Source organism: Fundulus heteroclitus, chromosome 23 (genome assembly GCF_011125445.2).
Source record: "Fundulus heteroclitus isolate FHET01 chromosome 23, MU-UCD_Fhet_4.1, whole genome shotgun sequence".
NCBI lineage: Eukaryota > Metazoa > Chordata > Actinopteri > Cyprinodontiformes > Fundulidae > Fundulus > Fundulus heteroclitus.
In genome coordinates this window covers 33,382,601-33,400,509 of record NC_046383.1, presented here as the reverse complement: position 1 = coordinate 33,400,509, position 17,909 = coordinate 33,382,601, and the positions used below count along the sequence as shown (strand labels likewise).

General features: G+C 43.5%; 1 protein-coding gene across 2 annotated transcripts in view; it reads left to right on the top strand.

The window, feature by feature from the left end:
* The window catches only part of LOC105927650 (mitogen-activated protein kinase kinase kinase kinase 4), an 84,201-nt gene that overhangs the window by 59,264 nt on the left and 7,028 nt on the right, over positions 1-17,909 (top strand). For both annotated transcript variants that reach the window (XM_021317606.2, XM_036127075.1), the window contains 14 exons: positions 240-371; positions 487-612; positions 2,557-2,627; positions 4,754-4,821; positions 8,504-8,586; positions 8,921-9,015; positions 9,259-9,343; positions 9,437-9,601; positions 10,304-10,403; positions 11,562-11,717; positions 11,884-12,027; positions 12,176-12,310; positions 13,199-13,299; positions 13,820-13,969. In XM_021317606.2, coding sequence (XP_021173281.2) covers positions 240-371; positions 487-612; positions 2,557-2,627; positions 4,754-4,821; positions 8,504-8,586; positions 8,921-9,015; positions 9,259-9,343; positions 9,437-9,601; positions 10,304-10,403; positions 11,562-11,717; positions 11,884-12,027; positions 12,176-12,310; positions 13,199-13,299; positions 13,820-13,969 — 1,611 coding nt within the window. The remainder of the gene's footprint in view (positions 1-239; positions 372-486; positions 613-2,556; positions 2,628-4,753; positions 4,822-8,503; positions 8,587-8,920; positions 9,016-9,258; positions 9,344-9,436; positions 9,602-10,303; positions 10,404-11,561; positions 11,718-11,883; positions 12,028-12,175; positions 12,311-13,198; positions 13,300-13,819; positions 13,970-17,909) is intronic.

The window sequence follows — 17,909 nt, the reverse complement described above, 5'->3', positions numbered from 1 at the left end:
ATTTATAGATGTCAGTGAAGGGGGATGAAAACAAACGCTTTTCAGATTTTTACTCTTTGAGTTTGTAACGTGACAAAATGAGGAAAGGTTTATTTGGATATGGCGCTTTGGAAAGGCACCGCAGGTTAGCTGTATGAATAAAGCACTGATGCACATGTAAACTGATCCAGCGCGTGTATACAATGAAAGGGGAGAAATGCGACGCGTCTCACGGGGATTGTGTCCCCTGTCTTTTGAAGGAGCTCCAGGAATCCCAGTTAGCCAGGGTGCTTTTGGCTGCCGGGCTTCCCAGTCAGATGCACAGCAGGCTGGGCTCTGGAAGCAACTCCAGTCCTTGCACTCCTGCCATGCAGAGAGCTCACTTCGGCCAGGTGTGCCCAGCGACACACACATACACACACACACACACACACACATACACACAGCAGCGCCGTGGCTTTAAGTGTCACAAATGCCCGTGGACTAAGCTGCGCTTCTTTTCCCCAGAATGCCAATCTGGTGTCCAGCCGCGACGTCCCTCACAGCAGCTCAATGTCAGACATGGCCATCTCCCCGTTGTCCCCCTTCTCCCCGACCGACGACGTCTTCTGGGACTCGGACACCCCGCCTAAAGTGAGTATCGTCTGCTCCTTGCAGCCCTTGCGAGACACATCAGGTTACAGCGGCACCAATGAGGCGTCAACTGATCTGATGGGGGGGTTGTCGGCGCCTTAAAATGAGGAAGTCGTTGATATTGGCATGCCAGTCACAGGACATCGCCTGCATCACATGGACATGTATAATGTGCTCGGCGCCTTGTGTCCTAGTGGATGAGGAACTTGTGCACTCAGCACGAGTCCAGGGTGATTTCACTTTGTCTGTTCAAGGGGACACTTGCTCTGTAAAAGCCCGTCATTCACTTACTCCCCCGCTAAGTGCTTTACAAATATGACTGCATGTATGCCCGCCAGCCAAACTGTAAGGAGATGATAAACAAACTAATAACTAGAACAGGGAGAGCCCAGTCTGTTTGCTGTTAAGTCGTCGAACTAACAGGAGGCCATATGGAGTCGACGGAGCAGCTAATAAGTCTATACTCTCGCTTACAGTGCGGAGGCTTGGTAAACCAGCTGAGGGGTTAGGAAAACACTTTCTTCAGGGGGGGTGGGGGGGGATCAGCGGCGTAAAGAATTCGAAAAGTCTGAAGTGAAACAATTTAGCAGCTGAGCAGTCTTCTGCTCGTGCCTTAAAGACATTTTCACAAAATCCTCACTAAAGCGTTTTGTAATCCTCCGCAAAAGAAATGAAGTGTTGCTCTAACATCCATGTGTAGGTGGAGAGAAAGCTGCAAATACAGTGTGTGTGTGTGTGTGTGTGTGTGTGTGTGTGTGTGTGTGTGTGTGTGTTCTTGTATTTGCTACTGAGCGAGAAATTTGGTTTACTCATTTTACTAGTAAAGTGAGGACTTTGGTGTAGGGTGGGCTAGGGGTTGGGTTTAGGTTAGGGATAAACAGGTAAAGGTTAGGGCCATAGAAAGATATGAAAATGAATAGAGGTCTATGGTAGTCAAAGCACGGTCCTCACTTTGTACTATAAACAAGGATGTGTGTGCGTGTGTGTGTGTGCGTTGAGGATGTGGGCAACTTGTGAGAGGGACGATGGGTATTCTCACAGCTCCCTTCCTGCACTGTCGGGTGTGTCTTCCTCTTAGCTGCCGTTTTGTGCGACCCAGGATGGCCGCGGTGAGAAGGTCGCCTCCCAGTGGCTCGAACTGACGTTTCATTGAAATCAAAAAGCTGAACTAGTTCAGTCTAAATAACGAATGCTTACACATACAACTACAAACTTCAGAGCATTATATTGGGATTTTATGTAGTTGTGAAGTGGGAGGAATGATAAATGTTTTTTTTACATTTGACCGCAGATCGCATAGAGAGCATCTGGGTACGCTGAAAAGGGGAAAAAATAAATCTGAAGTACTGCCACTAACATGTTTTATGGTTAGTCTGGTGAGTTCATGGGGTGCTAATTTTTCCATACATGGCATTTTACTTTTTACTAAATAAAAGTTTTGGTCTCACTTGACCAGGACATCTTTTTGGATTGGATAATTCATTATGAGAATTTCCACACAAAATTGCTGTAAAACCCAAAGACTCCACAACTTTCATTAAGATGCTCACCACACTCACCTTTTAGATTTCTATCATAAAATACATTTCCAGGGTTTTGAACTGACTCTCGGTCAACTTACCTGGGTAAATAAAGGTTTAAAGGAACTCTGAAACAGAATAAAATCACATATCGGGGGTTCCACTTCGCCTTTTAGCATTGATTTTCTTGCTTGTTTATTACAGATTTTGAAATTCTGTTTAACAACTTCAAATGCTCTTTAACTGTTGCTGCAGACGAGGTTTGAGAGAAGCAGAAATCTTTGTGTAGTTACCCAAGGCCCTGCTTGCATAGATAGAAAGTCTTTGGGGAGAGCTGTGCGTGACGCAGGAACAAACAAACTCCGTCCTGTATGCATGTCATTTTCTGCTAGAAGTTCACAGACTTTGCTTTTACCTCTTCCAGGTCCCAGAACGCACAACTTCTAAATTTTACTGCAGAGAGCTGGTGATGGGACACAAGAGGACGGCTTCAAGGTAAAAGTGATTTGCTGAAACAAAGTGTCTGACAAACGGATATTTCAGCTGCGATTGTTGTTTTTGGTTTCAACTTGACCCTCTCGGTGTCAGCTTGTACACTAGGTGGCCATGTTGGATTTTAAGTTTGGTTGAAGCTGAGAAATCACTGAGGTTTTAAAAAGATTTATTTCTTTGTTGTTTTATTTGTTCTTAGATTGGTATTCTTTAAAATTACAGATCTCTTTTCATAAAATAAGAGTAAAAAAGTGTAGCTAGCTATTCATTAAAGTCCCAAAAGCACAATGGGAAACGTTAAATGTGCCTCCATTATTCTGCCTTTTTGCAGTTTCTAGAATTATAAATTATTATGTGTTAATAAAGGGTGAGAAAGAGACAAAAAAGAGACTAAACTAACAGATTTCTTTCCAAATAGTGAGCCAAATATCTATATATTTGGCTAAAACATTTCAAGTTCTATATATTTCATCTCGAGTTGCTATATTAAATTTTTCAGTCTAAAGTACACCCTCGTAAGCTCAATAAGCGTTTGAAAACATAATTCTGTACTATGTATATTTCTTTTTTGTGTCATGGTGATGTACACTTTACAATAAGGCTCCCTTTGATAGTTGTAAGTGTTTACAATGCAGTGATAAAGTTGAATATTTAGAATTTTAAACGTTTTAGTCAAATATAGATTTGGTTCACTATTTGACAAGAAGCTGGTCAGTTTTGTTTCTTTATTGTCCTTTATTAACGCATGATAAACAGTTATTAATTATTAAGTGATTTCCGATTAAATTATAATGTCTACAAACGATTTTTAAATCTTCATAAAGGCAGCCTTATTGTAAAGTGGTACGTACTATTAATTTTATATGTTACCAATCCGTAAAGCATCACAATTGATGCCATTTGTTTTATTTGCAGATGAGGCAAAAAAAAATTCTTGGCCAAATATACAGCAGCTTTTGGAGACCGTTACAACAGAAACTGTGCAATTAAATTGTTAGTTTAGCTTAAACAGACTGTCGTTAAATCTCAATAAAACCAGATCAATGATATTTGGAGATTAAAAATAACAAGGCATGCAAAAATAAAAATATTGTTAATGTAAAAAAAAAAGCATATAAGTTCTAGATGTAACAATGAAACCTTCAGTAAAATATGTAGAAAGTAAAATGGCATAAAGGACTGCAGTTTTGGGGAAATCCAGATTCTAATTCACTTGTACTGCTGTATCTCACTGGCTGTGTGGCAGTCGTAGGTAATACATGATCAACAAACAACCGTCATTATGGATTTAAAAACGCATCTTTCCTAAGGGCACAAACATTGAAATTGGCAAATTAGATCTTATTAAAAATGACAATTAAGTTCAGGGCAACAAAAAAAACACTCATTTTTGTACTTTTATTATTTATTTTTTTACTTTTACCTTGTACTTTTCTGTCACATATGTGTCAAAGTTTTCATTATTAAAAACCTTCACTGCTAATATTGAAACTGGAAAATCTGAGATCATAAATGATTTAAGAAAGGGAAATAATCAAAATGCAGTGGAGAATAGTACTTCCTACCTTCTACTCTGCTCATTTCAAACAGTCTGTTTAGCATAGACGCCAAGTTTAGTCTTTTAACTTGTTTAAGAAACAAACCATCAGGCTATAACTAAAACTATTCCATGTATTTCCCTAAGAAACATTTTTCTAACAGTGGGAATACCTGTGTACTAGTTCATCTGTGTATGAAATGAAATGGGTTACCGCTTTGTGTCAGCCTGTCTCTCCTTTGAACCGGATGCAATTAGAAAGCTAATTACTATTAGTTTCATTTAGAATGTGCTTTGATACATGGTAGTAATTACAGTTGGTATCATTTACTTTGGACTGTATCTATTGTGAGGACATATATCACATTGCAGCTTGTATCTTTGCACACGCCGCCTTTGAGAGCAGCTGGCCGTGAGCAGATCGGATTAGTTTAGCCTGGATGATTGCTGTGAGTCAGAGGAAAATAATGGTGGGGAAACGGGGCCCTTTGCAGTGACAGCGTGAAGGATATGTTTTAGATTGTGACACAGATGTTGATAACTTTTCTTCCCGCTCTGGGTTCCTTTTCCTTGTGTGTCTGTCTCCATCTAGTGGCAGTCCGGTGTCGGCATCAGACAGGGGCGGGAGGTCTGCGTCTCATGGAACCAGCAACCACCCAGGTGTGTGGCGCCCAGATACGCTGCTGTGTGCTGCTTGAGCTGGGAAATCTCCCCCCCTGATACGTAGGCTCTGAAGCTGTGCTCTGTTAGTCTGTGTCTGTAGTCTGTTTATATAGCTGCTATCTCTGTTTCACTTCCTGTGGGATGAAAAATGTTTCACTTGGGACTTATTTAGGCTAACGGTGTCAGTCCTGGCATTTCTTGTTCTTTTTTAAGCAAAAACAGATCAGGCTGCTACCCTAAGCTGGCATTGTTCACATCTTGTGTCTTGAAGAAACTATTCATCAGGATCCTCATGTTATTGAATTGTATAGAGTTAGACATTTTCCCAGGTCTGGATGATGCATGGTATTGAAAACGGTTTGATCTTTTGACTTATTTTATTAAGTTAAACCATTACAGAACAAAAAAAGAACAATGTTACAGCATTTTTGACCTCTCCAACCTCTTGGATCAGGATTTTAAGCCAAACCTGTGGTTTTGGTTTAGGCACAAACGCATGAACACTTGTAATTTATGTAATCTTTAAAGATATGGTTGAAGATAAAAGCTGAAATCTGGTCTCACACTGTCTTTGGTATAAATGGCATTTTATAGGTGTTATGATTTGTGAAAGTAAAGGAACCAAGTGCAAAGAGTAGCTGTGGTAAATGTGGAGTTTTCAATATTGAAAAAAGAAGAAAGCCTACAGGCTAGTTTTGCAGGTCACAAATCACAGGTGATGAAACGTGCATGGAGAAGGCATTCAAACAGAGCAATCCAACAATGAGCAATATCAACCAGTGAGCTCACATGCTGAGGCTCTGCTGGAGAATGACAAATGAACCACAGCGACCAATCAGAGGACATGTGGAGCTGCGGAGGCAGAATGAAGGCAGGGCAGCTGAGGGAGGGAGACTAACAGAGAGGAACTGAACTTAAGAACATCAAAAAAGGGGGTAAGATAAACAGAGATCTAATATAAATAAATCCAATAACACAGGACCATGAACTAATATGGCAAAACCTAAAAAGAACATGTATAAACAATAAGGAAAAAACATCAAACCAAAACACCTTTGGATAGAGACTGTGGGATTTAATACATGACCCTTTTAGAGATTAGAGAACATCTTCTGCTGTGTTTGACGTCTGCGTACAGATTAGAAGTGTAGGCGTTCGGATTGGCTGAGGGTAATGACATGAACATGAAGCTTGTCCTACCCCATAGCGGTCCGAAGAGAACTGTATGTTGTTGTTGCAGGTCCAACAGATGCTAGTCCTCTTTGGTACTTACAACCTGTGCTAGCAGAGGAAAGACGCAGAGCTAACGTATCGTTTTCAAATCCGCCTCTGAAGGGCAGAGGGGTCAGAGATCACAAACTGTTTTACACAATCTGCATCCAGTCTACGATAATCCAGTCCAGATGTAGTAAGTGGCTGAACTAAGCTAGCCAATAAGGCTGAGGAATGGCTCCATGCCAGAGATGGCGTCGTATAGTAGAAAACCCAACTGGGGAAACGTTTTGGACTGAAATGTGCAGAAGGTCCTGAAGAACCGCCAGACAAACGTAAATATTTCACTCTGGTAAAGTAAGGAACTGTGAAGCAAACGTTTGGTTTATCGTGTGTAGGACTGAGAGATGACTCTCAAGCAGACGAAAAACACAAAGTACCAATGCAGCCACAACCGCTAAGTCGTGTTTCTGGGACGTTACAGAGCTGTGTGAGCAGAGCTTGTTCTTTCTGCTGCCTCCGGGTCCAAAGAAACCTCAAGCTTGGGCTTTCCGTGATTGGCAGTGTGAGTATGGAAGTCTCTCCTGTAGCTACTTAACGAAGACAGAGAGAAGGAAGAGTTTACTATTTCAAAGTTGTCCTCTATGTGGAGGAAGGAGAGAGCCGCTTGGATTTGTTTAGTTTTTCGGCCACAAATCCGAGATTGTCCTTAAGGCTCAGCTGAGAGAACCAAGCTCTACCAGTGGTACAGCGCATTAGGGACGCTGATCTGTTTATGCGAAAACCAACATTAAAATGTTTTAAAATGGGAAACGGAGAGCTCTTAGCTTAGGTCCTTTATCACCTGTATATTCTGTCTGAATGTTTCCAAAACTCAACCCAAGTTGTCAAGTAGCCATTTCCTCTTTTCAACCATTTTCTGCTGCTCCCATGAGCGCTTGGTATGTGAAGGAAACCATTTCCTGTTTAGAACTGCAGCCCACTCCTGAAACCAGCGGAGTAGGATCAGCATAGTGTGTTTCGCCGGCATTCAACTTATCAGTCCTTTTTAAACGTGGCTTCACATTTTTACACCTACAGTGCTGTTCAGAGATTTTAGGTGGCCAGTGTCTTGCCTGCATCACAGAATTCCCTTAACATCTTTGTGTTGATGAAAGGAAGATTAGCTTGCCAGGCACAGACCTGACGTCCACAAATGCTCGGCCAGCTTTGGATCAGGGTGCTGGGAAGGCTTTTCCAGACGCTCAATATCAGCTTGACTTTGGAGGCAGTTCTCTCAGACCCTCCGCATGACTCCGGCACTGTCGTGCTTGACCGTTGGTACAGTGTTCTTGGGTTTGAATTCTTCTTCTTGTCTCCGTCTTTCTCTGACTATGATTCTTCTCTCCAGAGACGATTTGACTCGTTCAGGTTGAAGGCGTCAGCATTAGAGGAGAGGCTTGATTCTTATCGACTGCGACTCTCTCCTCACGCCCTAACCTGCTTTCATCTAAAGTTGACATTGGATCATCTTCCGACTGGTGATCTAGGCTCATGCAGTTTTTTTTCTGCCCATGATGATTTTTGGTAAACGTCTGGCTGCAGCGGCGCTTACTCGGCTGTTTACTCTTAACATGTTTTCATCTTTTATCCTGGGAAGGGCATTATTATAGACCTGGATGTGACTCAGTGTCCGCTGTGAATAAATGGAGACGTCTGTGTCAATAACCATCGAACCCTAAAAATGATGAGAAAGAAAAGGTTTACAAAGCGGAGTTGACGGGTTTTTTTTGTGATCAGAGATGCTTGACTGAAGTCTGCTTTTGTCTCCGCCCCAGTCTGCCTAACGGGTAACTGGAAAACCAAGCTCTTTTTCATCTGAGATAAAGCCTGGCCACATTTCCAAATCCAGCAGGTGTCAAAACTGAGTCTGAAAAGCTCCAAAGAATAAAACGGAGCAACTCTGCTGTAATACTTCCAGCCTGCCTGACAACTGCTGAAATAAGCTTTGGGTAATTTCGCTCCCATAGGCAGGATAGTATTGACACTGTGACTGATGACCTAAAAAGCCCGGCACAAAACAACCAGAACTGCAAAACTACTCCACAAGATGCCTAACAAGCATAATGATCAGCACCTTACAGTCTCATAGCTGGTAGTAAAAAAAAAAAACAGCTCCTGTGTAGAAAATGCAGTTTCCTTTAAAACAGCTTCCTACATCTTTAGCTCCGTACGGACTTTGTTCTGGTTTGACTTCATTTAAAACTGCTCTCTGCCAGTGAAAGCGACCATATCTAAGACGTCTTGACTCTGTAACGACTTCCACACTGAAGACCGTGGCTGCTGACCGCGTCGTGTTCTGGTGTGATCAATGATTTTCTTAAAGGTTTTCTTGTCAGATTTGGAGTTTTGGTCACCGTCCGATTTCTTGGTTCAACTACAGTAAATATAAAAAGTCTGGAGGTTGACGTCGGTCTGTGTGTTTCAGGCCTGTTCAACCTTGAAAGTCCTCTCCTGCAGCACCGTCTGCAGCAGCACAGGAGGACTGACAACACATCCAGCGCACCACAAGTAAATAACCTTTTGTTGTTCTTGCATCTCACTATTACAACGCCAGATTTGGTTTGTCTGATGCCCTCTGAGAAGAAATCTGTAAAAAAAAAACAAAATGTACATGAGACAAAAACTATGGTTTAGTTTTAAGTGTAGTAATAGTGTACAGTAAAGCAAGCCACAGCTTTATGCAACCTGAGCCTTTGACACACTTATGAGGGTCGACCCACACTGCAATCAGGTAGCCTGTTGTTTTAAAAACAGGTTTGTTCCCTGTTTTTTAGCTCCATCAGTGGTCTTTGCTATTCTGAATCACCTGCATGTGCCTCTCACCTGTTTTCCTTCCACAAAGGGAGGAAAAGCTGCCCTGGGGCGGCGTAACAAGGCCACCGAATACTCCTCTTCCAGCGACGAGTTGGGCAGCAGCGACGACGAGGAAAGAAACAGGTCAGAATCTTTATCCGTTCCCAGAAACGTTTGAGTCAAGCTACAGAAATAAAGCCATTTTTGTTCACACCAGACCTTTTTCTGTCTAAAAAGTGTGACTCAGAAGGGAAGATTTTACTTTTCTCTTTTTTTTCATCTACTGCATGTGCAGCATATTTTTTAGTTTCTCCTGTTGTTTTAGTTTGAACGCATTCGTTTAACCACCTTCATTCACGTCTGAACTGTGTGCCTGCATGCCTCAAGGTCTGGCCTGCCTAACGGAAAAGGGAAATACTTCAGAGGAATACCCGACGGCATCGTCCTGCAGCCGCACCACAACCTTAACCAGGTGCCTAGAAAGCCACTGACGCACTGTCCTAGTAGCCTGTCGTAGCGCCGTCCAGCCTCCTGACCGTCTCGTGTCTCTGTGACGGTTCCCCAGATGTCCCGGTTGGGTTCGGACGACACCTACCTGCTGCCGGACCTCCTGCAGAAAACCTCCTCCTCCAGCCCGGCGCACAGCGCTCTGAGCCAGCAGCGCACACGGGAACTGAGCTACCCGCTTTCCCCCGTGGCTCCTGGATCCCCCACTCTGCAGGACCTGCATGTGAGCTGAATCAGACAAAACAGCCCTTTTTTTTTCGTTGTAGCTGCCGCTGACTACTGTGTGGTTAAAGGTTTAATATAATGAATTAAAATGCACTTTCAGATCTAAAATGTCAGTGGTGAGAGACGAGTAATGGGCGACACTGCAGCCTGATACAGATAAATCTGAATGATAGCGATACTTGGCTGGTTTTGCATCACTTTGATTTTTCAAAACAAAAGTTAAAAAACAAAACAACTGGACTATTTTCCCAAGTTTGAAGACGTTTCGCTTCCCATCCAGAAAGCTTTCTCAATTCTGGATGGGAAGCAAAACGACTTCAAACTTCAGAAAATGGTTCAGTTGTTTTGTTTTTTTAATTTTTTTTCTTTTTGATCGATCATGACCTGGATGACTGAGAATCTTCACCAGAATCACTTTGATTTGTCCACCAGAGGGAGGTAGTGCTGTAGTTATGCAGCTACCAGTCCAGGAATGACAAACGTTGAGTTGGTCTGTAGTGAATTTATTGACCTCGCCCTAAGACCATGTCATAGTTCCAGTAAAGGAAAAAAAAAATGAAATGATATAAACAGAACAGGAAGCAGATATTTCAAAGATTTGGCCTCTTGGTAGTTGATAGATCTTTGTTATTGATCTGAAACCTTATTATACAAGCTACTAAACAATATGAAACGATATGAATGTGACTGTTCTGACCAGGCCGTGAGCAGTCCATCTGGAAAAAGCACCTGCTCTTCTTCCTCCCTGTCCTTCATCGACCCGAGGCTGATCCCCATATCATCACCACCACAGAGTCCAAGTAAGTAGAGATGAATGTACGTGTCTGTATATGCCTTAGTTATACCCCTTGGAACTTTTCCCCATTTTCTCCTGGTAAAACTACACATTTCTGTGTGTTTTTATTACAATTCGAATAATGAAGGAGGAAATTGTTAGGAGGAAGAGGAAATGATCTGTGCTTTATAAATTGTTGTGTTCAAATAAACATGAGGAATGTGGGAGTGCGTTTGTGTTCATTCCCTAGTCCTAAATAAAAGTGGGGCATTAACCAGAGACACTGTGGGAGCTGCAGAGACTCACTGCTCAGGTGGGACGACCTGTCTACAGGACAGCCATTAGTCACATGCTCTGTAATTCAGGCCTAATGGGAAAGTGGCAAGAAGAAAGCCGTAGGAAGTCCTGTTTGCAGCTGAGGCAGTCCTCTAGGAGAGGCTGCAAACACGTGCATGTCCTACATGCAGAGCGCCACCTGTGGTGCAAAGTTAACACAGCACATCACCGTGAATACACCATGGTGGTGTTCAGTTTTCCCTTAACTATGAAGAGCAGCGTGCCTTCAGAAAATGCTGCCGCGCTGATCCCTAGGGGAATCGCTGGGTAGGCATCCCTGGCAGGATTTGTTTCCCCTGCAGCAGGAGCGCACATTCAGCCGGAGGAGCAGAAGTTTGATTTTTCTCATAATTTTTTCATCCTTTTACATTGCTATTAAGTTCAAATTTCAGCTCAGTGAAGCACTTTCAGTACCAACACTTTTGCACCAAGTTCTTGTGGAGCTGTTTCAAATAAAGAATTTATGTTGACCAGATTGTTACTTAATCATTCACAAGTGAATATTGTCTGTATAAACAGCGATTTAATCAGACAAAACAAAAGTGAAGCTGTTAGACTGATGTCCTAAATGTGTTTTAGGTGCACCTAAGAAATAAACGTAGGCCCACCGCAGCAAAAGGCAAGGCAAATTTATTTATATAGCACAATTCAGTACAAGACAATACAAAGTGCAATACAAAAGGTGACTTTAGAGCCTTGGAGACTCACAACAAGCAATGCCAACCCTGTGTCATTGTTTTCCATTTTAATGAAGCAGTACTTTGTGTCGGTCTCAACATGAAATCTAAATAAAGGACCTTAAAGGCCGCCAAACCCAGCTTTATTTTTCATGTTCCTGTCTGTGCAGCGAGCATGAAGGGCGAGCCGCTAAAGAGGGAATTTCACAGGAAGGGCTCCGTGGTGAACGTAAACCCAACCAACATACGGCCGCAGAGCGACACCCCCGAGATCCGCAAGTACAAGAAGAAATTCAACGCCGAGGTTCTGTGCGCCGGACTATGGGGTTTGTAGTTTGGTGTTGTCGTACGTCCATTGGTTGTTTTTTAATACATGATTCAAACTGTTCCCTTCCTTTGTACTTGGTTTGCTGTCGACTCCACTTGCTTGTTCCATATGTAGGATCCCGTGTCCGTGTTCATGTTGAGGAACGTGTGTGTTTGGTTCGGCAGGTGTGAATCTGTTGGTGGGAACGGAGAACGGCCTGTGGCTGCTGGATCGCAGCGGCCAAGGGAAGGTCTACTCGCTCATCAGCAGGCGACGGTTTCAGCAGATGGAGGTTCTGGAGGGCCTTAATGTCCTGATCACAATATCAGGTGATTACACAGCTTACACATTTTAATCTCAGAAAACTGTGCCTCTAGACGTATCGGCGTGTTCCACACCTATGTAAACGCATCTATGGCTGGATGATGTGTTGATGTGCTGTCTCTGGTTGCTTGTTCGTTCTTTTAAACTGCGCAGGCAAAAAGAACAAGCTGCGACTGTACTACCTGTCCTGGTTAAGAAACAAGATTCTCCACAATGACCCAGACGTGGAGAAGAGGCAGGGCTGGACCTCCGTAGGTGACTTGGAGGGCTGTGTACACTATAAAGTGGGTAAGTAGTGAACACTGGAGTGGAAACATTTGGCGTAAGGAGGATTTTTAACCTCCATGTGGTTCACTATATGTAGGATGCTTTTCTTAAATGGAGAGGTTGTTGAGTTAGTTAGGTAGGTTGGATGGAGTTGAATATGGGGCAACGCTGGAAGCTGTGTGAGGCTGCTTAGTTAATAAGACTGGGGGGGAGGGAAGGTTTGTTATGCACAAGGCTTTTTGCTTTCGCTAGAAACATCTGAGTAGAAATAAAAGACAGAAGAAAGTTGCTATAAAACATTTTAAAGCAGAGTATGTATCCAGGCATTTTTCTTCTACATGGCAATTTTAGTGAAAATAATTCTGACCTAGAATAAAAAAATACAATTAACTAAATTGATAGGTAAAACATGAGCTAATATTCAAAAATATGCTAATAATGAAAAGGGATAAAACAGAGGAAAAAACAACCTATCTGTGTGTCAGAATGACTCGGTCAAACTCCACATCTAAATCCAGTTTTGAATCCATGGCAAGACTTAAAAATGTTCTCAGAGGCTCTTGGTCCAGTCTGACTGAGCTTGATCTATTTTTTTTAAGGAAAAATGGACAAAAAATGGTAAGTGTGCAGTGCTTGTCAAAAACTAATATCTACAAAAAATTGCAGCTGTAAACAATTTGCAACTGCAAGTGCTTGAAAGGTGGTTCTTCCATGAATTTACGGCACACCTTGTCTGTCTTTATTGGCACAAGATTTCCCAAACCTTGTGTCATTGTCCGTTGTGTTGGTCGCTCACATAAAATCCCAGTAAAATACACAAATGTCTAACAGTTGTGGTGCGATTACATTTGCAGGGACTTGTGTGACAGCAGAATTTATCGTTTCTCTTGTTTTCCTTTATTGTTTCAGTGCGGTATGAGAAGATTAAGTTCTTGGTGATCGCGCTGAAGAACGCTGTGGAGGTGTACGCCTGGGCGCCGAAACCCTACCACAAGTTCATGGCCTTCAAGGTTTGTATCGTCAAAGAAAACCCAACCGGCAGCCTTTCATTGTTTTCCTTAATGGAGTCCAGCTACAGTGTTTCCTCAGACTAAAATCGCAGCATTTTACCCCCTTTAAGAACTGAGTCAGTGATTGGATTGGGGTTAGCCACCCTATCCGCCATCATCTTCGGCTCCTTTGCGTTTTCAGCACCAAAAGCCTGATTGAAAGTCTAACCGGGTCACTTCCACAGGCCCTGACACATCCAGGGTACGAGGCTCACATGCACAGATTCTCAGTAGAGCCGTGTCCCGTTTATTTTCGTCCTCTGAGGCCTGAGCTACTTCTCCTCCTGCGCCGCGCAGTTTAACCCTCTCTCCCCAGAAACGTCCAAAAATACACTTTGTGCAAGAGATAGCATGACTGTCCTCGGCTCGGAGGTTTTCCTTGCAACCTCCCTTCAGACTGTGTGACTCGGTTGTTCATGGATCTACTGTCACAGTCTTATTCACTTATTTATTCGGCTCACATTGTCCTGTTTTCACTTAGTCTTTCAGGTCCCTGCCTCAAAAACCGCTGTCCGTTGACCTGACAGTGGAGGAAGGTCAAAGGTTAAAGGTCATCTACGGCTCATCGTCTGGTTTCCACGCCATAGACGTTGACTCTGGAACGCCGTACGACCTCTACCTGCCTACGCACGTAAGCGCCTGCTCCGTTTTAACATGATAAACCTATGCAGAGGCGTTCATGCGGTCTCTTCCTAGATCCTAACCTTTTCCACGTTGGGACTCACCATAAACACAAACTTCAATGTGCTTTTATCTTAGTTTATGCTTTAATTACATGTGCGGTCTGGCCCCCTTTACTCTGAAACCTTCATTAAAGTCCAGTACAACACTAAAGAGTCACCTTTTTTGGTAAATCAAGTCTTCCTGCGTGGAGTTTAATCTCCGTACAGCTCCAGCGGTTCTATGACGACATTAGAGAACAATCAGCAGACAGGTGAGGGAGGAAGTGTGGAGAAGTATAAAGCTTGGTTAGATTAGAAAACAACATCTGAATGTGCCACTGCCCCTAACCCTGGACACGTCATCTGCGCATTGAAACACGGTAGTGGCAGCATAATGCTGCGGGGGGGCGAGGGACGGAGCTAAATCCAAAAAGAGCCTGCTGAGACTGGAGCGGACGTTCTCCATTCGGTCAGAATAAGCTGGAACTGCTTTGAGAAGAATAAAAGACTTGCAGCACAAATCACAAGTATTAACTCGGTTGAGCTTAATCCAAATACACTGCTTATTCTCAGATTTTTATTTGGGGATAAATCATTGAAAACTCTTTCTAATTTCTACTCCACGTCACTGTTTTGTATCAGTCGATCACTTAAAAGCCTAATTGAATACAATCAGGCTCATTACAGAGCTTCAAATCACATCTAAAAAACAACTTATTTAACCTCGCTTTTCCCTAGTATGATTTTTCGTATATTTCAGGTTTTTTTTTCTTTTTTTGGAAAGCGTCTTTGATTGTCCAAAAAATCACTATATAAGTTTAATGTATTAATATTATTAATAAGTTTGTTATAATGTCTTTTGTGCGCACTCAACATCTCAAACTCAAGCGCACTAGAAGCATCGCTGCAGAGGAGCACGTGGTGTTAAACTTATTCACAAAATTTACAAAGGTTTGTCAGCTGCGCTTTGGAAAACCTAAGAATCTCTATGAATTATCTGGTTGAAATGGCATCTGGACATGTGTTTTATGCTGATCTGCTTCACAGTATACTCGTGGTAACTGTAAAATACAGTCAAAATGCACAAACTGGTGTAGATCACATGTACCAGGTCCAGTTCTAGGCTGCCTACATCCTGGCTTTGTATTCAGTCTGCCTCGGACTATCGATGCTCTCAACACACTGTTGCTTGTCGGATTCTCTTAAGTAGCTCTCCTTCAGCAGCGATTATATTAATGTCGTAGTTCCTTCGGCTCCCCACCCATTTTATTTCCAGCCCTGGTTGCTGCGTCTCCAGGAGGAATCTCTGGAGAAGTTCTGGTCCGCCTCCTACTCGCTGTCTGCTGATGTTAGTCATTGTTCTCGTTTACTCCTCCTGCTGTCCTCTCTGCTCTCTTCTAGATTCACTAGCTGTCAACTCCTGATTTATTTATTTAGCCTTTCCTGCGGTTTCTCCCACGCTGTAACCCCTCCATCTAACATAGAGTTGTTCCACTGGTTCTGCTTTACTATGTTTACCGTTGGCCTCTCCTTCCCTGCTCTCTCTGCTGCCAGTCGTGGCTCTTGTCTCCATTAAGACACGATCAGTTATGGCCATCTCCTGTTGAAATGTTCAGCAGGGCAGCAGAAATGTCTGGGTGTGATAACGTTGAGGTTTAACGGATTCATGCTGAAAACACAAAGTCAAACCTATAAGAGGATATTTATTCAGTTTGATTTACAAACACAGCTTTATTGAGGCTAAGAGAAATGTATGTTGACAACCACTGTTGAAAATCTATCAGCTTTTAACGTTTTCATGATGTCATTTTTGGCTAACTTGCACATTACTCTCAGCCCTCACAGTAATACATGGTGGTGGCAGCATCATGCTGTGGGGATGCGCATCCTCTGCAGGGATGGGAGAGCTGGTCAGGGCTGATATGAATGTAGCTAAATGCGGGGGGATTCTGGAAGAAAACCTGTTACACTGTGAGACATAGTGGTGGCAGCATGGTGCTGCGGGAATGGGTTATTCAGCAGCAAGGATGCTGGTCTAGGTTGAAGAAAAACCCCGCTCAAAGGCTTCAGAGGACTGGAGGTTTTTCTTCTGCAGCACAGCAACCCTGGATATAGAACAGCTACAGTGGAGTGGTTTAGATAAAAGCATATTCATCTCTTAGAATGGCCTAGTCAAAGTTCAGCGCTGAAGCCAGTGACTGTGGTTAAACTTGAACACCTGTCGTATTGTTCTAGCCTGGAATATTGCTGGACGGCGTTCAGGGTGTCGGTAATAGTTGTCGGCTCTGAAGCAGCCCACGACTGAAGCGCCAGAGCGGTACCAAACTTCCAGAAGCTTTCTCACGTTTGTGCAAATCAGTGTGTGTCATACATGAGCAAAACGCCCCCCCCCCGCTGCAGAACGAGTCCCTGCTGGAGTATGTTCTCCTTCGCTGCGTGTCTTCTGCTCCTCTGCAGCATGTGGGCACGTAAAGCTGATGGGAGATGATGGTGACTCATACTCTCCTTCTGACACATCCTGTTAAACGTGTGTTAAGCAACCTTAAAAGTGGCGGTATAAGGGCGCATTCAGTGCTTTAGCTGCTGGTCTGGTATGTGCGATCAGGTCTCAGACATTTTTGGGGTTTGGGGATGTTGTCTAGTGCTGTGGTGATGCTGAGTGGGTGGCGGCTGCATAAGAGTTCCTCCTGCTTGAATAATGGGTTTGAAGTCGCGCTATATTACCAAGCCGCTTCTCGCTGCATGACTGATTGAGATAAATCCGACGTCGACTGGAAAGCCTTCTGTCATAATTCAAGAAGTTTGAGCCTAACAAGTTTACTTTGGTGCAGACAAATTGCAGTTTTGCTCCTCTGACAAAAGTTTTTTTTTTTTTCTGTGTGTGTGTGAAATGAGGTTGATAAATGACACAACATGCAGTCCTACACACACACACACACACACACACTCTGCCGCGGCAACATGCGTGTGCCGCTTTCTCCCAGCAAGTGGGAGTGGAAGCAGCGCAGGAAAAGACGGGGAGGGGGAACGACGCTCTAAAAATACCTCCGTCCTGTCCTCCTTCTGCGATCATTAACTCTGAGTTTCAGTTCTGACCTCCTCTGGCTCCTGTTGAGACAGTTTTTTTCCCCCCCTCCCCTCTCTCCGGGTATATTAGGCGAGTCTGCGCGCCGCTGCCTAATACGCTGGTGCCTTATGCTGCTGCTGACTTTATTTCTGCTCTCTTCCTCTTTCTGTCTCACACACACGGAGGAAAGCCTTCACTTTCCCACTTGAGGCTTAAAATCCAGGAACGCTTTACTCTCCTTTACTGTAGCGCTGCAGCATTACAATCTCACACACACACACTCACACGCTCCTCCTGCTATGTGCACATCATCCCACACACACACCTCCCCCCCGCCATTCACTCCAAACTGGGATTTCTGTTTCTTCAGTGCTGTTAAAAGAAATTCCTCCAATCATACTGGCACAACAGTGACTCACACCTGGCATTCACTCACCTAAAGAGGCTCTCACACACACACACACACACACACACATACAAGCAGCTGTGGATGTTAGCGGGAAACTATGCAACAATGCTGATTCCGAGGCAGAGGATTAAGATTGCGTTGCGCCTGTGGATGCCCGTCCTCGTGCTCAGGATTGTGGTGGCCCACGCTCCGGTAACGTATGAAACTTTAGCCGCTTCCTGCAAGCAGCTCCGAGCGCTGACAGCATTTCTGGAGGAGCTTGTTGTGACAGATTGTGCTGTTTTTATTTTTCATCTTAAAAAAGGATGGGAAGCTTCGGCTTTATTTTAGTTAAAACAGTGTGCTGATTAACAGTTAGGAAGATATTGCTGTTTCGTTTGATAGAAAGCTGCGTTGTTTTTTTTCCTCTTTTCTTTTTAGATGAATTAGTCGG